At 33.5% G+C, this 22,972-nt stretch overlaps 2 protein-coding genes across 5 annotated transcripts; both read right to left on the bottom strand.

Moving 5' to 3' along the window:
* Nucleotides 1-1,065: 1,065 nt before the first annotated feature.
* LOC118052603 (monooxygenase 3) lies at nucleotides 1,066-18,920 on the bottom strand. Of its 4 annotated transcripts, none has more exons than XM_073407019.1 (4): nucleotides 18,584-18,920; nucleotides 18,381-18,446; nucleotides 1,878-2,142; nucleotides 1,066-1,772 (listed from the first exon to the last, which is right to left on the bottom strand). In XM_073407019.1, the coding sequence occupies exons 1-3, from the start codon at nucleotides 18,802-18,804 to the stop codon at nucleotides 1,887-1,889; spliced, it is 543 nt and encodes a 180-aa protein (XP_073263120.1). In that variant the 5' UTR covers nucleotides 18,805-18,920; the 3' UTR covers nucleotides 1,066-1,772; nucleotides 1,878-1,886. The 4 variants fall into 4 exon arrangements, with proteins under 4 accessions (XP_073263120.1, XP_073263119.1, XP_073263117.1 ...); XM_073407018.1 differs by lacking the exons at nucleotides 18,381-18,446; nucleotides 18,584-18,920 and adding exons at nucleotides 2,391-2,456; nucleotides 2,594-2,879 and having other exon boundaries at nucleotides 1,069-1,772; XM_073407016.1 differs by having other exon boundaries at nucleotides 1,072-1,772; nucleotides 18,584-18,885.
* On the bottom strand, nucleotides 16,864-18,306 carry LOC140954244 (monooxygenase 2-like). The gene is made up of 3 exons (XM_073406929.1): nucleotides 18,297-18,306; nucleotides 17,722-18,120; nucleotides 16,864-17,612 (listed from the first exon to the last, which is right to left on the bottom strand). Exons 1-3 carry the CDS (start codon nucleotides 18,304-18,306, stop codon nucleotides 17,044-17,046), a joined length of 978 nt encoding a protein of 325 aa, XP_073263030.1. The 3' UTR covers nucleotides 16,864-17,043.
* Nucleotides 18,921-22,972: the final 4,052 nt, after the last annotated feature.

The raw sequence follows: 22,972 nt of genomic DNA, 5'->3' as shown, positions 1-22,972 counted from the left end.
ACATGTTGTCATCTTATTTATAACCAAGTAAAAAGTAAACATAATTTATTAAAAAAATCATAAACTTTGCTTTATTTATTTATTTTAATTAATCTAAATTAAAACCCAATATCCATGGGCATCTCACATGTGCATTTAATTAATCTATTTTAATTAATTAAAAAAAATTTAAAATCTAAAAAAAGAAAGCCAAGGCCCGGGGGCTTGTTTCTTGGGTAGCCAGAAGCCTAGCCTATTAAAAAAAAAAAAAAAAAAAAAATGAAGAAGAAGCCATATGTACAGAATTGCAAGGTCAAATATGTGTAGTTGGCTTTTTTTTTTTTTTTTTGGTTTCTTCTTCTTCTTCCATTGGCAACAAGGGTTTTTCTCAGAAAAAAATTAAATGTATATAACACGTTTTTCTGCTCATTTTCGAACCACCGGACAGGTAGTCGGAGAATTCAGCAAATTTTTTTACACAAAAGTGAAATTTTAAATATATTTTTTTAAAATACCTAATAAACATACTTATAATATAAGTAAATCAACAAATAAACTCAAAACATCTCAAAATTTGTTTTAAAAACACAAAAACAAATTAAATAAAAAAACAAAAAATGATTGACCTCGGACCCATGAGATGACTTCACAACCTAGTAATGTATTTCGTTTTCCATATTAGTAATCAAATCAAAAAACATATTATATTTTATTGTTTGGTTGTTAACAAAAAGTATTTCAAAATTTGTATTTGAGGATTGAAATTAATAAAATAAAAGTGTTACAAAAGAAAAGGATGGAAACTAACCAGGGGTGGATCTATGATTTAAAAAAAACAGTCTTTTAAAATATTTTCATCTCCTATATAAATAATTATTAAATCTACCTCATCTATCATCTCTACATGTTGACCTGAAAATTTTATTTTTAAAAGCTTATTACGAGCCTAATTTTTAATTGAACTAGATAGAAGAGATTCCGGGACATAGACAAAGAAACCCTATTTAGTTTAGGGAAACTAATTCCTTCTAAATTAGACAAACTAAACCCTATTTTTATATTTTTCATAACATAAATTATAAATTACAGAGCACAGGAATACATGTTTTTATTTTATTTGTCTGAAGACAGTAATCAAATAATATAAAAAAGACTCGTTAACTAGTAATAGAGAGCCATTGTCTGAAACCACTCATCTGCAGAATCTACATGCCAAAATTGAATCTAGTCCTTCTTACTTGAGTGATCCATATCACCGGAGGACAAAGCAGGAAGTTTGCCACAATGTTTATGCACAAGTCCAGAGATCCTGCCAAAAAGATACTTGTAAAATATTCCATCCCTTAAGAATTTCACCCACCATTTATCTCCACCGAGATGCACCCATCCTGCTAAATATGATCCTGTGACAAGAAAAGCAGCACGCCACCTCCTTTCCTTCACATAATCATCTATGGCTTTAGCCATGTCTCCTGGAACAATCAGCCCTCCATTGTTTATAACTGAATTGCCAATGTGTCTGCCCAATACCACAGCGTCTTCTAGTGATGAACCACCGCCTTGTCCTAGGTCAGGAGTCATGGGGTGCATAGCATCACCAGCTACTGTCACATTTCCTTTGCTTAGCTTTCCAAATATGATCCCCCATGGCTGCCTAAACTTCAACGATGCCCATGTTAACGTTGAAAGATCAGCATGCCGGACCACGTCTAGGTATGATGAAGGAAACTTTTCTGCATATTTCTCAAGTACTTGTTTCTGTATTTGTTCGGGATCTCCCGCCATGTTATCTCCTGAATTGAAAATTAGTTCAGAATAAATGTTCCCTGCAATGATCTGACATGAACGATCATTTGTGTCCAGCTAAAACGAGAAAGAAGGAAGGGTTTAGTGCTAACCGTTGTAGGTTAAAAACCAGTAAAGTTCTCTGTCATTAAGAGGAACAAAACCACGGAGTTCACCCCATCACAGCCTATCAGAACCTTGGATTTGATTGTAGTTCCATCTTCCAAATGGATAACAACAATGGAAGCACCGCCTTGCTCTTCATTTTCAATGACAGCTAGCTTGGAAGAGAATTGAATTGAGTCAACCGGCAATTCCTCTGCCAGTGCCTCTAACAGTGCTTTGCGGTGAATTGTCCTAATTCCTTGTCCATCGCCCCTATTTCACACAAAACACAAGGCATTAATTCACACCCAGAAGCACGTCATAGGAAGCGGATGTTGATGAGGGTGAAGTTTTGTCGGCATAAACATGAAGGAATCCGGTCTGTCCATTATAACTATAATATTGAACCGATTATAAAATTCTTTTATGATTCCGACAGCCATTCATAGTACAGATCCTTGCATGAAATTGTACTAAAAAATTAATCAAGAAATTATTTTATTAAGTTTCAAAAAGTTTACCCATTATTGGCCACTCGGGCGTGGACTTGTTGAACATCTCCAGCACTAACATTGGTTACATATCCCCTAAATCATACAAGAGGAAAAGAGAAGTGCACAGGAAACTAATCAATCACCCAGAAGATATATAATATTCAAATTCAAGAAACGATGGACAGACATGATCAAAAGAATAGAATTTGTGTAGAGGAACAACTTATTACATCGATGTAAGAGCATAAATGGGGGTGAGCTTGTGAGAAACACCAAGAGCATCAAGAGCAAGCCAAGCATTTGGAAATAGAGTCAAGGCTGCACCTGTGGCTCTTAGCCCTTCTGATCTCTCTAACACCAGGGCTCGAACCCCTACTCTTTTCAAAGCCACTGCTGTTGCCAACCCTGCAATTCCTGCTCCGACTATCACCACATCCTCCATCATTTCCATCTCTCTCTCCCTCTGCGTGTATGCGTGTTTCCTTCTACAGGGTGCCTTGTCTTGTTCTTATTATAACCCCATGTGCTTGGACTCGAAGTCTGACCGCGACCCACTTGTATACATACCTTATCTTGCAGGTAATTAAGAATATAATAATGAGGGATGTAGCTCAATTGGTCAGATTTTTGATTTGTTTTCTAGAGATCACCAGTTTGAGATCCCATAAATTTTAGGGTAATTAGAGAGTTACATGACCATTAACTTTGGGTTCGTAATATTAGTCGAGGTACACGCAAATTAACCCAAATATCCGCATCAATCTTAAAAAAAAAAGAGGAATATAATGTTTTTCTTCATGGATATCTAGCCAATTTACGAGTTAATAAAACTAAATTTTTTTTTTGAACTAGTTAAATAAATAAACAAACTATAATCACATTTAAATAAATAAGATAGCGATTTCAAATCTAAAAATTAATCAAGGAATTAGTAATCATCAATATGTTTATATTGAAGATGTTATTGTTGTTGTGATCAAGGAAATTTATTATTGTAATTATAAGAGCTATATATATTTTTTTATTAAAGATTATAATCCGTGATAAAATAAGGATAATAAATATTGTGGACAATAATTTTTGATAATCTAGAGTTGCAGCATCTAAGATAAAAGAAAAAAAGAAGGAAAGAAAGAAGAAAGGCAATCTCTTCGGTCATGTATCTTTTGGAGTTGGGTAGATAAGAACGTTCGAGGAGAGTGCAGATGAGGCGGCTGCCTTGCAGCATGCTTGGTTTTATGCTTTTAAGAGAAGTTTTTTTAAAAATCATTTTTTTTATTTAAAATTAATTTTTTTTTGAAGTATTCAATCCATTCAATAAATTGATGTTAAAAATAATTTTATCTTATATCTCGAGATAATTTAAAATCCATAGTAGATTTATTATTCTATGAAACATTGATAGAAGTAGATTCTATATATTTCATCAGATGACAGTTTTGTCTTTATAAGAGTATCACCAATAAAATCTCGCTGTAATTTATTATAGGTCTTTTTCAGATTCACTTTGATAGCCATCATCCCCTTTTTCTCTTTCATCTGTCTCGTGGAATGCACAATTTCCTGAGCACTATTAAAGAACTCTAAAACGCGTGGGGAAAGTACTGTAGCTTTCCCACGGTTTTCCCTGGCAAAGCATATATCATCTTTGCATTATGTGGAGTATTTAATATATTGCCACTGTAGAAGTTTGAAAAAAGAGGCAATGAGCTTACACATCACAATGTCAAATCAGCCAGTGTTTTTTTAATGGTGCATTAAATGCTTTCATGCTTCTTTTAGAATAAAGTCAAGCTGTCTAATCTTCTTTAGTGGTGCATTAAATGGATGTGGCGTTGGCATCATTATACACATATGCTTACCTCCGTTTTCATTGTTTCCTGTTCAGTTTTCGTTGGCATTTCTATTCTGGTTAGTCTGCTTTGTAATTGTTTAATTCCATGGGATAATGCTTTTTTGAAATAGTGTTTTTAGCGAGCCAATTCTCTCAGCTCCCGCCTTTCTTATAACATTTGAAGGTATGTTTTCCTGCAACTTTTGTTTGTTCAGTATTCGGGTGGCCATGATTTGTTATGCTTTCTTTTGCAGTTCGTTGTTCCCTTTATCATATCGTCTTTCAGGAGAGGGCTTGGACTTCAAGGTTAGAATATTTTCCTCTTAGTTGTTTTCAAGATTGTGTTATGGAAAGTGACTATGCTCATCTTGCTGTCTACATATTGTGCATGGCTTGTGCTCTGTCATGTTATGAAAAGGAGTGTTTTTTTTTCATTGGCCATCAAAAGTCTTTACGTTTGTGTCTTATTCTGCAGTCGTTGCCATGTTGTTCAAAAGAGGGCCTTCTCTCTTCTCTCTTTTCTTTTTGCTTTGTGTGATTCTGTAGACTGTCTTCGTTTCATCAAGTCCTAACGCATATGGTTTGATATTCTGCTCTTTATCCGTCGTCGTGCGCTCATGTCAGGTTCATCTGTGTCGCACCACATTCTGGGTTCTGTGCGTTTCTTTGTCTAACAGCTGTGCATGATGATTAGTTTTGCAAAAAATAGCATCGCGGCCAAATGTATTTCTACATACCATATCTTATGCTTTTGCCAAGCTTTGGGAACTTCTTTTGTTGTTTTTTTTTATAAAGTTTGCAGAGATGTTTTTTCATTGCATGCCGCAATATAGGATGGCATATCGTTTTTGTAATTATATATGTTTGTGTAATGAATAAGGTAGATGTTATGGTATACAAATATTGCTCAGAAAATATTGGTTGTTCGCCGCTGGAACTAGACCATTACAGTATGTTGGTCATTTCTTTTTTGTTTTTAAGTACGTAAGACCCAATGAAGACCAAGCAATGCATCTCAGGCTCTCGCTTTCAGACCAGATGTGCGAGAAGTTTAATTACGAATCTATGCTGATATCTATCTAAGAGCTCATGTTCAAAGGAAAGGGCGGACCTGAGACCTGTACTTTGTAAAGGATGGAATGGAGCCAAGGGAAGAAAACGAACAAGAAGCACACTTCAAGGTCACCCTCTGTACTCACTCCACTGCAGTGGGAGGACCCCCTATAATAACATGCTACTCGCACCTGTAGGAAGAGGAGCGAGAGCGGAAGAGTGGGATTCGGTAAACTGATGCTTGAAATATTGCTGTTAGGGAGGTGCTGATCATGTGAGCTGCATACCATTTGTTGGATCCAGATAAGGTCACGGGACAGCCAGATGCAGCTATAATGATGGTGGACATGTGGAGGACAATGACAAAGAAGCCGCAGAGAGAAGGGAATTAGCAGAGAGAAAGGGTGGGGAATATGCAACTAGAGGCTGCACACAAGAGAATGTAATTGCATATGGTGAAGAATTTATGCGTTGAGTGGTGGGATTCGATCACTGGACAAAGTTTGTGATTCTTGATGAGACTATTTGAGAAAACTGATGATTTGCTGTAATGAGAAGCTGGACTTTCAAGATTGAAATACAATTTTTTTTTTTTTAGATTGTGAGTGATTTGTTGAAAGGAAAACGGGATGGCAAGTATATATATGCGAGGGCTAGAAACTGGTGCAACAAGAAAGTGACCGAAGAATGCCAACTTGCCTGGGAAAATCAGCATTTTTTCCCACAGAAAGCATGGTGTGGATTGCTGGCTTTTAACATTTTTCTTGGTAGGGCTTGGGCACTAGCGAACCATCTTGCGAGATTGATGGCAGTGGTAGCAGTTCCTCTCGCATGCATGTGCAAAAGGACTCGAAAGTAAAGTAATGCATATTAATTAAATGGTAAACCATGTCGGGTGGGATATTTAGACCTGAAAATATCGCGGGGCAATGGTCAATGAGAACATGCACATGGGGATCTTGGCGTGAATGAAGCAAAAGCTTCGATATATAATGGATGACTCCGTATTTCATGGACCCCTCACCGCATCTCATGTTAGAAACATGGAATCCAACTTAAACCTGATATTACAACTTTCGGTTTGATCAGAAAAGGTTTGGTTTCATATAAAAAGTCAATGACTTTTAGTTTTAGGCTCTAGCGATGAATAATTCATGGAGGATCAAAGATACTGCAACTTAGACATAATGTAAAAGGAACAAAGAGAAAAGGGAATACAAACCTCGAAGAGCACTAGCCAAGTTGCCGTTGGAGATGAAATCACTGATGGGAAGCTTTTCATCTGGAGCCCAGTAATATCGTTTTTTGAGGTGTGGGCATTACTTTTTCCATTGTGCTGGAGAGAAAAACAAATTTTGAAACAATATCATTTTACATCTTATGTGAAAAGAGAAATTCAAAGTGTTCGTTGGTTTGTACAAATAGACACTTTTCTTCATGGCTGCTATACATGTGTTGATGGTGTGAGTGACATTTCATGAAATAACAATAGGATTTATACTTTTCATCTGGAGCCCAGTAATATCGTTTTTTGAGGTGTGGGCACTCATTGTTTCATTATAAAATTCCATTTCATCTCTTTTCTCTAATGTCCTTACGAAGTTTGGGATGAAAGAATACATTAATAAAAAAATTAGTTCCCTTATTTTAAGGACCATTTTATATCCATTCTCTTGCCTTTCCGACCAAATAAAAGAATTTCATATGTCTTAATTTTTTTTCCCTTTTCACAGTCTTTATGTTACCACACAAATTAAATGAGTAAACGTTTTTTCCATGTAATAAATGGCCACACAAAATGTTGAAAAAGTTAGTCTAGAAGACCACTTAATCAGTGAGGATTATTTCTTTCTGTTTTGATATATAAACCATATTTTTTTCAAAATAATTCTTTCTATTTTATGTATAGACATGTCTTAAATCTTTGAGGAATTATGCTGTCGTTTTTTCTTTCTCTGTAATTAACTTTTCTTTTCTTTTTGTAAAATTTATAGACTTGAAGCGAATAATGAATTATCTGACATCTCACCATCTTTAAAATTATTAAAAAGGCATCCAAATAGTCAATACACTTAAACATCTTCAGGTTTCATTTAGACAAAGTCAAACCAATCACTCTTTTTCATAATACATTTAATGCCTTCAAGTTTCATTTTGATAAAGTAAAGCCAGATTTTTTGCATGAAAGTTGTCTGTTGTGGCCCTTTTGGGTTAAATGTGCCTTTTCTCATCAATCTTTTTACTGTTACCTTTTGAAAGAATTAGTTTCTTACTCAGCAATGATCATTCAAGGAAAACAACCTCCTTTCATTCTTACTGGATACGTCAAAAGTCTTGGCGCCTCTGTTGTGATACAAGCTAGAATATGATAACTAATAAAAGGGGTCAATATAGGTGCAGGTGTTATACACACATGCTTGCCTTTCTGTTTTAATGATTTCCTGTTCTGTTTACATAAAGAGAGTATCGCACGTTCTTCACCGTGCAAATATATTCATAATTAGTTATCATAGAATCCTCAACTCTCCATCTTGCTATTGTTATAATTTGTTTAACACTCATCTTTAGTCTCATGCTTTGTAAGACAAGATCCTGCATTGTTTTTTAGAGATAAATTTAAATTAAATAACGTCATATTACACACACACACACACACACACACACACACACACATATATATAGTTATAGTGGTTTTTGCCAAGTGATTTTTGCAAAACAAAACTGCGTGGGTTCTCTGCATATTCCTTTCTTTATAACCTTAGTTCTTCCCCGTAAGTTCTGTGTGTTCTGCACAAAAAAATAAATAGCTTTTTTGCCAGGTTTCAACTCCTGATCCATATGGTTTCATATTCCTTTCTTTATCCATCTTGGTCCAACCGTGTCAGCTGCATTTATCTCACACCACACCGTGGCTTCTCTGCTTTTCTTTATTCAACAGCTGCTCTAAACTTATTTTTCACTGTGCTATACAAGTTTCACTTCTCTGTTTCTCCACTTTTCCTTATAACTCTTAGCATTTTTTTAATAAAATCTTAACATTCTAACTATGTTATTTGTGTTCGAATTTTTTATTTTAAATCATCATTATTTTCTCAAAACAGAACTTCATAAACGACAGTTCCAAGAAACATCAATAACGATGTTTTAAAAAAAATTCTTGAGCTTACTGCATATCACAATCAATTCTAGATAAAACACACCTCTCTCAGAAATTCCTTAAAACATTCAACATGAAAGTCCTGCTCCATGAGAATTTTCACAGCAACATCCTGCAATTACCACATATATTCAACTTTTTTTCCAATTGATAGAATCATAATATTAGTTTAAAATAGACCTCAAGAAAATTCAATCAATGGAGAAGGCAAACAATATTTAAATATCCAGTAAAAACTGACTATATATATAAATGTGCATCCTTCTATTTTCAAACGCAACAATCACAATGATGCATTGACGATGACCACATATAAAAAAGAAAAATTAGAACAACATAAAGCACAGGCTTTTCTTGGCAATATAAAAATGCAAAAATACTAGGTGATAAAAAATACATCCTAGGTATATTAATTACAGTCCCAGCAAAAATTTGAAGGCTGCAATATTGCTTGAACATAACACCATATTTGTGCCCCATAGAACTATCTGATCAGGTGAATGTTATAGTCCTTTCGATGCTGTATTGAGATATAAGGCAGGCAAGTAATAAAGACAGCAATTGCAAAAAACAGAGATAACAGAGCAATCAAGCTATAAATAAATGAATTCTTCAATTTTCTCTATCAATACACACAACTATTGAAGCAGAAATTTTCGATGGCTATACCCACGGCTAATTTTGATCTTCAAACCTCTTATCAACTAACCTCAAATTCCTACAATTAACTATTCATTCACACTAAACACAAACAAATACAATGCAAATCATTGTTATTTTTTTTTCTTCTTCAACACCAGGAAACATCATAAACATAAAATTAGTATACAAAATAAATAAGTCGTTCGTAGCACATAAAAATCAAGATAGGATTATTACATCTTAAAAAATAAACTGCTTGAATCTACATAACAAAAAATCAAAACCCATATTCTTCCTGCTAATTAAAAAAACACAACTTCGAGACAAGATTTCCTATTTAGCAAAATGCTAATAAGGAGTTACAGGGGACTCTTTTTTTATATATATACAAAAACGAACTTTGTAGAAACACACGGAGTACAACTCATGCTCTCACGTTGTTCGTCTGCATCCTCCTTGGAGATCTCAGCTAGATAGGAAATCAATAAATAACGTCTCTCTTCTCCAAATTTTACTTTAGTTTCTCACATGCTCAACAATAATTACATCTTCATTTCTCATTACTGATTTATCTTTAAAAAAATTTAATATTTGTTGTTATATAAAATTTATAACTTACAGTTAAACTGATTTTTTCCAATAGAAAACCAATTAACATTGGGTTAGTCAATACTTGCTTTTCCAACATCACAACCTGATTGGACGTCTTTATTATCTGCGTTGTTGATACAGCTGGCTACTTATTCACGTCCAATTCTCTAGCTATATGTATAAAGCATAAAATATTTACCTCTCGCTACTTTTGTTATGCTTGAACTAACTTTTGCAACTAACTTTGTTAACTATCTGAATTTGACTTTTGCAATTAACTTTGTGAATATACTATTTATTCTCATATAACATGTGCAAAAAAAAATATTACAGATTTTGACACCAGCGGCATCGCGCGGGTATCAAGACTAATAGAACTCTAAAACGCGTGGGAAAGTACTGTAACTTTCCCCACGCCTCCTGTGCATGTACTGTAGCTTCCCCACGCCTCCTGTGCATAAATGAATGAAAGATATATATATATTTACGTCTCACCTCACTTACTCATTATATTATTATTATATTATATTATATTATTTAACTGTCTTATTTTTTTTTCGTTTTTTATTTTTTATTTTATTTTTTTAATGAATTTTTTTTGTTTGATTTAGTTTGTTGGTATTAAAATTTTTCTATTTCATTATCAGACTTTCATAACATGTATCCTGGCTTGACGGGTTAACTTGGTTTGATGGTTGACCCAATTAACTTTAGTTAAATGAATGAAAGATTTTTTTTTTTACGCCTCACCTCACTTTACTCATTATATTATTATTATATATATTAATATATTATTATTATATTATATTATATTATTCCTAAGCATAAGTGAATGAATTTTTTTTTACGCCTCACTTACTCATTATTAATATATTATTATTATATTATATTATATTATTTAACTGTCTTATTTTTTTCGTTTTTTATTTTTTTTATTTTTTTAATGAATTTTTTTTGTTTGATTTAGTTTGTTGGTATTAAATTTTTTTCTATTTCATTATCAGACTTTCATAACATGTATCCTGCTTGACGGGTTAACTTGGTTTGATGGTTGACCCAATTAACTTTAGGTAAACCCGTTAATTTTTTTATTTATTTAGTTATCAAACTTTCATGATGCGAATTCCAGATTTGACGTGTTAATCCAGTTAATTCATTTTTTTTTCTTCATTAGTTTTTTTTTTCTATTAGTTTTTTTTCTTTTAATCAATCTATTTAATTATCACACTTATATGACACGACCTTGCAGCCAGACCTACATCCAAGACTATTGGATCTGGTATTGCAGCCACCCCCACTTAAACTTGGATCATGCAAGTTTGATGTTATTATTAATATTATAAATATTATTTTAGGTCAGGTGTTGCAGCCAAACTCAAGACACTGTAAACACTGGACCGAGGAATATTGGATGTGGGTCTGGCTATAAGGTCGTGTCATAAAAGTTTGATAATTAAATAGATTAATTAAAAAAAACAAAGAAAAAAAAATCAACTGAAAGAGAAAAACTAATGAAGAAAAAGAAAAAGAAATTAAATTAATTGGGTTAACCCTTAAACCAGGTTATCCCGTAAAACCTGGGATTTGCGTCATGAAAGTTTGATAACTAATAGAATTTAATTTTTTTTAATGAATTTTTTTGTTTGATTTAGTTTGTTAATGTTAATTTTTTTTTATTTGGTTATCAGATTTTCATGATACGGATCTCGAGTTTGATGGGTTGACCTGATTTGACGAGTTATTTTTTTCATTTAGTTAGTTTTGTTAAAGTTAATTTTCTTCTATTTAATTATCAGACTTTCATACTTTCATGATACGTGTCTTGAGCTTGACAGGTTAACTTGATTTGATGGTTAACCCAATTAATTCTGGTAAACCTTTATTTTTTTCTATTTAGTTATCAAACTTTCATTACGCGAATCTCAGGTTTTACGGGATAACCTGGTTTAAAAGGTTAACCCAATTAATTCATTTTTTCTTTTTCTTCATTATTTTTCCTTTCTGTTGATTTTTTCTTTGTTTTTTTTTTAATTAATTTATTTAATTATCACACTTTTATAACACGACCTTATAGCCAGACCCACATCCAAAATTCTTGAGTCCGGTGTTGCAATTAGGCTCACTTAAACTTGGGTCATGTAAGTGTAATTTTATTATTAATATTCTAAATATTACTTTTAGGTCAGGCGTTGCAGCCCAAACCCAAGATTCTTGGGTATGGCCCTTGCAAAAAAATCCAAGATTTTTTAAATTTTTTATTGTTTTTTTTTATATTTTTATACAAAAAAAATGACCCGCGGCATAGCGCGGGTACCAAGCTAGTGATATTATATGTGATGTTCCTTCCTAGAATAAAACTACTTTGAGATTCGCTAATCAATGTTAGCCTTATTATTTTAAGTTTTTTACGGGAATCCTAGTCCACAATCTTGTAATTGACATTGCAAAGGCCAATTGGTTTAAATTGATATAGATATTCTGGAGAATTTACTTTTAGGATGAGAATCAAATGAGTCTGATTCACTTCATCTACTTCAGACTTGTCATTAAAAATGTTGTTGATAAAATCACACACTGATTGGTTTAATGTTTTATTTAAAAATATATTAAAATAATTTTATTTTTATTTTTAAAAAATTATTTTTATAATTTGATACATCAAAAAATCTGAAAAAAAAATTAATTTTAAACAAAAAAAAATTAAAATTTTAAGAAAAGCAGCTTTAACCCTATTAGAAAATAATATAAATCATATTATGGATATCATCTAACAGCTTAAATTATTATTATATGCGAAAACAAAGACATCGTTTATGTTGCGGAGTCTAGCTTTTGAGTTGATTTCGACTAGACCATGGTGCGTATCAACTCTGATTCCTCTGTCCGTCGTGTCATACCAATAGCATTTGAATAAAAACACTTTATTCTGCTCGCTATGATATTGTAGTTCGACGACCTCTTCTAATCTACCATAGTAGTCAACTTCTAACTCACTACTTATGGATCTTTTAACACAAACACCGCAGTTGTATGTTTTTCTTCCTTGCCTGTATTTTTCAGTATGAAAAACATATCCATTGACAAAATACCCGTTGTAGCACTTAACTTTTCTTTCAGGCCCGAGGCTTAGTGAAGACAATGACTTAGACGCACTCCTTCCCATTTGATAAACCTTGTATACATGTAATGTACATCAATAAACGGTAAATGAACGAGAATCTCATAATAACATGCATACGTACAATAATTTTGCAAGTTAGAATGAGTTTGTGATAGTGCTTACATGTGTTCTGAACCATGTGGCAAATTGTTTATCTTGTAATTGAAAGATCTGGGAGTCGGTCTGCTGCGAGTTATTAAAGAGCAAATATTGTCGATGTTGCCTGCAAGTGATAATGAGTGTATGATATCACAATATATAATTAGCAGTATATTACTGACAAAGTTTAATTAGTATTACACATATATAAACTTACTGAATAAATGGTCTCAGCTCATCACAGTTAAATAGAACATAGTTGTGTGCTTGTTTGAATTCTATTTCCGACAAATATCTTCCTCTTACGGCATTTTTAGGTGTGGGTCGTCCAGTATTGGAGAATATTGACAAGTTCCCACTGGAAGGCACTTCACTGCCATCATCATGCCGTGGAACGCGATTGATTCTTGTTCTCAGATGAGGTTCAAAATAGTATGAGATAAATATTGAGATTTCTTCAACAATATAGGCCTCAGATATCGAAACCTCTACATTCGCCTTGTTCTTAACCTTTTTCTTGAGATTAAACAAGTACCTGCATTGAATTACAATTCAAGTATTTCCAATTAAGAAAAACATATAAAATACTTTTAGATATGAATTCCATTGCAACTATAATATCTAACCGTTCGAATGGGTACATCCATCTATACTGACCGGTCCTCCAGCTTTTGCCTCGAACGGTAGATTTATAGGGAGATGCTACATTGAGTCAAAAAAATGAAGGAGGGAATATCATCTCAAGTTTGTATAGTGTCTCAATGATATTCGTTTGAAGCCTCTCAATGTGCTCAACATTCAACTTGCTGGAGCATATATCTCTGAAGAAATGACTAATCTCTGTCAGTGTATCCCATATTCCCTTTGGCAACAAATCACGAAAAGCTAATGGGATGAGTGTTTGCATAAACACGTGGCAGTCATGACTCTTCATTCCATACAATCTGCAGTCCTCTATGTTAACAAGCCTTGATATGTTCGATGCATGTCCATTCAGATAACGTAGACTCTTAAGCCATTTGTAGACTAGCAGTTGTGCGTTTTTCTCTAACACGAAGTTTGCCCTTGGTTTTGCGACCCGTGACTCCTCATAAACCAACTCTATATTTTTACGGTTACAGTATAAAGCTATATCCAATCTAGCCTTGATGTTGTCCTTTGCTTCCTCTTCACATCCATGACGGTGTTGAAAATATTCTCAAACACGTTCTTTTCGATGTGCATGACGTCAAGGTTATGGCGGAGAAGATTGGTCTCCCAATAAGGAAGCTCCCAAAAGATACTTCGCTTTACCCAATTATGGGTCAAACCAAAACCATGAAACTTTTGCTTACCTGATTAAGGCCAAACACAATGTCACCGTACTCTGATACAACATGATGCAATTCTTCACCAAAAAGACGCGGGGATGCAACATCTTTTTCAAATCTACCAACAAAGAAATCTTTTCTGTTCTATCTGAACCTGTGATTAAGTGGCAAGAAGCGACGGTGACAGTAAAAAAAAGAAGCTTTACCTCCATTTGCTAGCGTGAATGCCTTGTTGTTTTCCATGCAGTATGGACATGCAAGTTTCCCATGTGTACTCCAACCAGAAAGCATTCCATAAGCTAGAAAATCATTGATAGTCCACATCAAAGCCGCCATCATAAGGAAATTTTGTTTCCTCGATATATCATAAGTCAGAGCTCTAAAGGACCACAACTACGCCACCTCATCAATCAACGGTCGAAGACAAACATCTATATTACGCCCCGGGCTGCTTGGACTGGGTATGACAGTAGATAAAAACATGAACTCCGACCTTTATACACATTTCCGGTGGCAAGTTATAAACTATGAGTATGAACGGCCAACAAGAATAGGGAGCAGCAAATGACCCAAATGGGTTGAATCCGTCTGTGCACAACCCAGGACGGGCATTCCTTGATTTAGCTGAAAAGTCAAGATGCACACTGTTAAAACGTTTCCACGCTTCGCCGTCAGAAGGATGCACCATCACACCATCAACTGCATCATGTGTTTGGTGTGATCGAGAAATATCTAAGTTTTTTATACGCCACTAGAGTCTTTCCCCTTCCAGTTCTGGGTTTGTAACGGGAATGCCCGCATGTCATGCACTCGGTCATCTCAGCATTTTCAAGGTAGTATAACATGCAGAAGTTAGGGCACATGTCAATTTTCTGGTATCCTAAACCGAGGGGTTTCATCATGGACTTCGCAACATAGAAGTTCTCTTTCAGCCTGTTCCCTTCAGGTAAAATGCTTCTTACCCAATCAATAATTTTGTCATACCCGACCTCACTCAACCCGTGATCTGACTTGATGGTGAACACCTGTGCCACGACCGACAATTTACTATGGTTTGTGCAACCATCCCATAATGGTTCGTCAGAATCTCTCAGCAAATCAAAAAACCTAGCTGCCTCTGTATTAGGTTCTTCTTCTACGATTGGACATTGACTGACATTACCTTGATTCATTCTCATTGCATCCATAACCATATTTCTGTAAGGATTAGTGTTGTCATTTGTCGCTTCATGCACATTGCTAGCACTAGAAGTTGACCCAACCACTGTTTCTCCCATTCTCCTATTACTAACAAATACCTCTCCATGTGCATACCAGCACTGATAATCCTCCATAAACCCTTTGTGTAGAAGATGCATCATTACAACATCTGGATGCAGATACCTTTTATTTTGACATTTCTTGCATGGACACCTAATACCGCTTCACATTAAAAATTTATGGGAATAGATGTTGCAAAAATTAATAAAACCCTGAACCCCGTTACAATAATCCATCCTTCGCAATCCTTGGGGTGAATCTAGATACATCCATGAATGATCATCCATGACTTCTATCGAACCTCTATAAAATTATAATGACATCATGTATTAATTAACTAAGTTAGGTAAATAAACTTGCAAAAATATTACTTTACCTCGAGATTATCCAACAAACCAATCACAACTTCTCATAAATATCAAATATTCATTATCATTTATCAATGTCCATACAAATTAATATATATAAATTAACAGAAATTACCACTCTGCAATACCATCGATAAAACTTAAAAAGGACCCATTAAGTAAGCTATTAATTATTTTCAAAAACAGAACATGTAATTCGGTAATTCCATAAAGTTTTAACAATTTACAAACAAGTACAATCTTACAAAATCTAAAACAAACCATAACAGGTATAAAAGTATACATTAATATCCTACAAGTTTGTTTGAGAAATAATAATAAAACACGTACATCTACTAACAAAAATACATATACTAAAAAAACAATAAAATTGACATTTAAATCTTAAAATTTAAACAGATAGAATTACTTTCAAAAATTGATAAAATTCATCGGTAAATCAGAACACGGATGCTGTGACCATAAAACTTCAAGAAATACAACTTTTTGTGCTGAGATGAGGAAGAATTTTGTTTGGGTCCGAGGGGGGGTTGGTTATTTGCAGATGGGGAGAGTTAGGATTAGGAAGAAGAAGGAGAAATGGGGGAGGAGAGGGTCGGCAGAGGGGCCATATATTAACTTTTTCCAACGGATTCACCGACGGGGTTAATCCGTCGGTGTATCCGCCGGCTATTCTGACGGGAAAATAGACACGTCACCGCACAAACCTGCTTTTCAAATCCTCGGTGATTCCGTCGTATTGTTGACGTGAACCAGTCATGTCACCTGTATGGGTCTGCCATTTCAAATCCGTCGGCGATTCCGTCTGTATTTTTGATGGTGAACCGGTCCCGTCACCCGTACGGGTCACTCGTTTTGAATCCGTCGGTGATTCTGTCGGAAATATCACCCGCCAAAACCTCCACGTCAGCGACCCGCCCTTTTTTTCTTAATTCCGAACTTTCCATCCGTAATTCGGTCGGTAATTACCGACATAAATATTCCGTCGGTGATTCCGTTGCTATTAAGCGAATTTCTGGTAATGTCTTTAGACAAAAAGTATTTTTTATTACCCAAATTATAAATTACAGAGCACAGGAAGACATGTTTTTTGTTTTTTAAATCTCGAGACAGTAATCAAATAATATAAAAAAGACTCGTTAACTAGTAATTGTGAGCCATTGTCTGAAACCACTCATCTGCAGAATCTATATGCCAAAATTGAATCTAGTCCTTCTTACTTGAGTGATCCATATCACCGAAGGACATAGCAGGAAGTTTGCCACAATCTTTATGCACAATTCCAGACATCCTGCCAAAAAGATACTTGTAAAATATTCCATCCCTTAAGAATTTCACCCACCATTTATCTCCACCGAGCTGCACCCATCCTGCTAAATATGATCCTGTGACAAGAAAAGCAGCACGCCACCTCCTTTCCTTCACATAATCATCTATGGCTTTAGCCATGTCTCCTGGAACAATCAGCCCTCCATTGTTTTTAACTGAATTGCCAATGTGTCTGCCCAATACCACAGCGTCTTCTAGTGATGAACCACCGCCTTGTCCTAGGTCAGGAGTCATGGGGTGCATAGCATCACCAGCTACTGTCACATTTCCTTTGCTTAGCTTTCCAAATATGATCCCCCATGGCTGCCTAAACTTCAACGATGCCCATGTTAACGTTGAAAGATCAGCATGCCGGACCACGTCCAGGTATGATGAAGGAAACTTTTCTGCATATTTCTCAAGTACTTGTTTCTGTATTTGTTCGGGATCTCCTGCCATGTTATCTCCTGAATTGAAAATTAGTTCAGAATAAATGTTCCCTGCAATTAATGATCTGACACGAACGATCATTTGTGTCCAGCTAAAACGAGAAAGAAGGAAGGGTTTAGTGCTAACCGTTGTAGGTTAAAAACCAGTAAAGTTCTCTGTCATTAAGAGGAACAAAACCAGCTCTTTTGCCCGCATCCACAAACTGATGAACTTCTTGCTTAAATCCATGGCCTTGAGAAAAAACTGCTAAACCTCGCACAGCAGACCGCCCTGAATGGACTGGTTCTGCCAGTCCTAGCCAACGTGCCACCACCGAGTTCACCCCATCACAGCCTATCAGAACCTTGGATTTGCTTGTAGTTCCATCTTCCAAATGGATAGCAACAATGGAAGCACCGCCTTGCTCTTCATTTTCAATGACAGCTAGCTTGGAAGAGAATTGAATTGAGTCAACCGGTAATTCCTCTGCCAGTGACTCTAACAGTACTTTGCGGTGAACTGTCCTAATTCCTTGTCCATCGCGCCCTGTTTCACACAAAACAAGGCATTAATTCACACACCCAGAAGCACGTCATAGGAAGCGAATGTTGATGAGAGTGAAGTTTTGTTGGCATAGAAACATGAAGGAATCCGGTCTGTCCATTATACATCAGTATAACCATAATATTGAACCGACTAAAAAATTCTTTTATGATTCCGACAGCCATTCATAGTACAGATCCTTGCATGAAATTGTTCTAAAAAATTAATCAAGAAATTATTTTATTGAGGTTCAAAAAGCTTACCCATTATTGGCCACTCGGAAGTGGACTTTTTGAACATCTCCAGCACTAACATTGGTTACATATCCCCTAAATCATACAAGAGGAAAAGAGAAGTGCACAGGAAACTAATCAATCACCCAGAAGATATATAATATTCAAATTCAAGAAACGATCGACAGACATGATCAAAAGAATAGAATTAGTGGAGAGGAACAACTTATTACATCGATGTAGGAGCATAAATGGGGGTGAGCTTGTGAGCAACACCAAGAGCATCAAGAGGAAGCCAAGCATTTGGAAATAGAGTCAAGGCTGCACCTGTGGCTCTTAGCCCTTCTGATCTCTCTAACACCAGGGCTCGAACCCCTACTCTTTTCAAAGCCACTGCTGTTGCCAACCCTGCAATTCCTGCTCCAACTATCACCACATCCTCTATCCTTTCCATCTCTCACTCCCTCTGCGTGTATGAGTGTTTCCTTCTACAGGGTGCCTCGTCTTGTTCTTATTATAACCCCATGTGCTTGGACTCCAAGTCTGACCGTGACCTTAAGAATATAATAATAAGAAGTGGAACTCAGTAATTCTGGAATTGATATTATCATCGTTTGGAGCACTATAAACTTTAGAATTATCAGAGGATTATATGGTCATTAATTTTAAGCTCGTGGAATTAATCAAGGTGTATATAAGTTGACCCGAACAACTACCTTAATCTAAAAATAAAAGAATATAATAGTTTTTTTCATGGATATCTAGCTAATTTGCGAGTTAATAAAACTAAACTTTGTTTTTAAACTATTTAAATAAATAATAAATAATAGAAACCACGTTTAAATAAATAAGATAATGATTTCAAATTTTCTAGAAATTAATGAACGAATTAGTAATCATAAAGATGTTATTGTTGTTGTGAACAAGGAAGCCGTCCTAAATTCCGAGCTATATTATTTTTTAATTAAAGATTATAATCCGCGATAAAATAAGGAAATAAATATTTGTGGACAATAATTTTTTATAATCTAGGTTGCAGCATCTAAGATAAAAAGATTAAAAAAAAAAAAAAAGGAAGGGAGAAAGAGAAAGGCAATCTCTTCAGTCACGTATCTTTTGGAGTTATAGGTAGATAAGAAAGTTCCAGGAGAGTGCAGATGAGGCTGGGGCGGCTGCCTGCAGCTCGCTGGGTTTTATGTTTTAAGAGAAGGTTTTTTAAAATTATTTTTTCTTGAAAGTATTCGATCCATTTAATATATTAATATTAAAAATAATTTTATTTTATATCTCAAGGATGATTTAAAATCCATATAAAACATTAATTAAAAGTAGATTCTATACATTTTATAATCAAAGATACCATATCATATGGCAGTTTTTGTCTTTGTGAAAAGTATACCCAAATAATGAAATCTCATTGTAATCTATTATAGGGTTTTTTTTTAGATCTACTTTGATAGCCATCATCTCCCTTTTCTCTTTCGTCTGGTCCCATGGAATGCACAACCTTCTAGGCCACTATAATATTATATTTTTATTCCTTTCTAAAATAAAACTGTTTTGTGATCGCTAAAATTAGTTTTGGTATTATCAATTTAAATTTTTTCAATAAGAATTTAGTCAATTTTGTAATTGACATTGCAAAAAGCTAATTGGTCTAATTAATATAAATATTCTAGAGAATTTTGCTTAGAGTACTTGCCATTAAAAAATATTGCTGATAAAATCACACACTAATTGTCCTTTGCAATGTCAATTACAAGATTGTGACTAGGATTCTTGTAAAAAAAAAAAACTTAAATTAATATGTCAAAACTAATTGCGAATCGAGAGCAGTTTTATTCCAGGAAGAAACATCAAAAGCATAATGCCGAAAAGCTGTGTTGTTGGAATTCACAGCACATACAAATTAAAGTAATAAAGAACTGATTAAGCCTTAAAGTTAAGCAATCATTTCATGTTTGATTTTGATAAAAATTTCAAATATATGATATCAATATTAAATCATAATTATTAAAATTTAGGTAACATGATTGATTGATTTCATAAATAAAATGAAACGTAACCTAAACTAAATTTTTAATTGTATCATATAAAATATTAATTTAATTATTATTTTTATTCGGTTAAATTCAAATTTAATTAGATATATCAAATTCATTGATCGAATTAGGATTCCAATTAATTACTCTACTAACCTAATTAAACCTGGTTTAAATTAATCAAACCAATATCATGTAAGAAAAACTACTGTTTTAATAAATATAGATGTTTTGATGACTTATATATTGACGAAATAAATCTAACAACCCAAGCATTTCCCAATATTATTACCTAAGCTGAGTTTGACACTAATTAAAAAGTGAACATGCATTATTGAAAAGAAGACAAAACTTAACGGCATCTTTTCTCGTTTAATGTATTGAAAATTTTACGAGATGTTGAGAAGTAATATATAATATTTATGGTTTAATATTTTATTTAGAAATATATTAAAATTATTTTATTTTTATTTTTATTTTTTTAAAAAGTATTTTTAATATAATACATCAAAATAATCCGAAAAAAAAATTATTTTAAACAAAAAATTAAAATTTTAAGAACGCAGTTTTAACTTATTATAAAGATAATATAAATCATATCATGAGATATCATCTAACAGTTTAAGCTATTTAGTTGAGTTAGTTATTTTGACATGGTATCAGAGTCTTGATGATTGAGTGATCACAAGTTCGAATCTCATTATTTCCATTTATTTGATAAAAATTAAACATGAAGGTAGTGCGGGTCCGTGTAAATTTTAACCCTAAAAAGTTTTTACTTGAAATAATATGTGTTAAAAAATAATATACAATTATATATTGAGACCTATCTAATAACTTAAACTATTAAATTAAATTGATTTTTTGATATAAGCATATTGTATTCTCAAATACCACCTTAATTCCTTAAAGTTTACAAGTGTTTTAACTTTAAACGCATGTGTCATATTTTTTTAAGGGCAGCATCTAAGATCTTTTAAAGCCTGTTTAGAATAGTTTGCAATTACTTTTTAAAGTATTTTTTATGCCAAAATATATTAAAAATATATTTTTTATTTTTTTTAAAAGTATGCATTAAAACAATTCAAAACATATAAAAAATATTAATTTTTAACAAAAAAATAATTTTGATATTTTTAGAAATGGCGAGTTGCGCGTGTTTCCAAACAGGATCTTAATGATCTTAGTGTTGTGTCTAGAAGTGTTTTTAATATATCTAGTGGGGTTAGAGTTTATAATTATAATTATAACTAATTTAATTTTTAATATTTTATAAATTTAATTCATTCAATATTTTTTAAAGATGGTTTTAATGAAAACACATCTAGATGTACTCAGGATTAGAAAGGCAAATGGAAAAGTTAATCAATAAGCCATGTTTTTTGTTGAAAGTGAATTCCAAAAAAGTATTTTCTGATATTGGTAGTGTAATGAAAAAATAATTTGGAAAACACTTTTTAGTGTTTGGTTATGTCATGGAAAATGAGCTAAAAAATAACTTGTTAATATTTTATTTTTCCCTCAGAGTTTATTAAAATAATGAGAAACAAAATCTTACAAATTAAAAAGTTGAAATGAGAATGAAATTGAAAAAAAAATATAATTTCATAAATTATCTCAATAAAAATAAATAATAATCAAAACAATAGAGATCAATTCTAAAAAAAAAAAATGAAAGATGAAGAAAATTAAAATAATAATAATCAACATTTTATAAATTATTTCAAATAAAATAAGTAACAATCAAAAGAATGAGGACCAAATTTGATAGATACAAAATTTCAATAAAAAATGATAAGGAAAAAGAAAATAGCAATTATAAAAAATAAAGACCAATAGTTTAATATAAAAAATAAAATTTTAAGAGATGAAATTGAAAAATAAATATTCAAAACAAAATATATATATATATATAGCAATCAAAAGTTTGAGGATCAAATTTGATATAATCAGAAATAATGACATTTCTCTAAATTTTCAGGAAATAAGTTATGGCGGAGAAAGATTGGTCTTCCAATAAGGAAGCTCCCAAAAGATACTTTCGCTTTACCCAATTATGGGTCAAACCAAAACCAGGAAACTTTTGCTTACCTGATTGAAGGCCAAACACAATGTCACCGTACTCTGATACAACATAATGCAATTCTTCACCAAAAGACGTGGGGATGCAACATTTTTTTCAACTTTGCCAACAAAGAAATCTTTTGTATTCTATCTGAACCTGTGATTAAGGGCAAGAAGCGACGGTGATAGTAAAAAAAAGAAGCTTTACATCCGTTTGCTAGCGTGAATGCCTTGTTGTTTTCCATGCAGTATGGACATGCGAGTTTCTCATGTGTGCTCTAATCAGAAAGCATTCCATAAGCTAGAAAATCATTGATAGTCCACATCAAAGCCGCCCTCATAAGAAAATTTTATTTCCTCGATATATCATAATTCAGAGCTCCGGAGGACCATAACTACGCCAGCTCATCAATCAACGGTCGAAGACAAACATCTATATTCCGCCCCGGGCTGCTTGGATCGGGTATGACAATAGATAAAAACATGAACTCCGGCCTTATACACATTCCTGGTGGC

The sequence above is a fragment of the Populus alba genome, chromosome 19 (assembly GCF_005239225.2).
Source record: "Populus alba chromosome 19, ASM523922v2, whole genome shotgun sequence".
In the NCBI taxonomy this organism is placed as follows: domain Eukaryota; kingdom Viridiplantae; phylum Streptophyta; class Magnoliopsida; order Malpighiales; family Salicaceae; genus Populus; species Populus alba.
Note: the sequence above shows the minus strand (reverse complement) of the source record. Positions and strands in the feature narration are given on the sequence as shown.

Excerpts from the sequence above, each read along its gene's own strand:
- LOC118052603 (XM_073407016.1), bottom strand. The coding sequence starts at position 1,764 with ATGGCGGGAGATCCCGAACAAATACAGAAACAAGTACTTGAGAAATAT.
- LOC140954244 (XM_073406929.1), bottom strand. Across the intron at positions 17,613-17,721 it reads CTGGTTTTTAACCTACAACG|GAGATAACATGGCAGGAGAT; the intron begins GTTAGCACTAAA and ends TTTTCAATTCAG.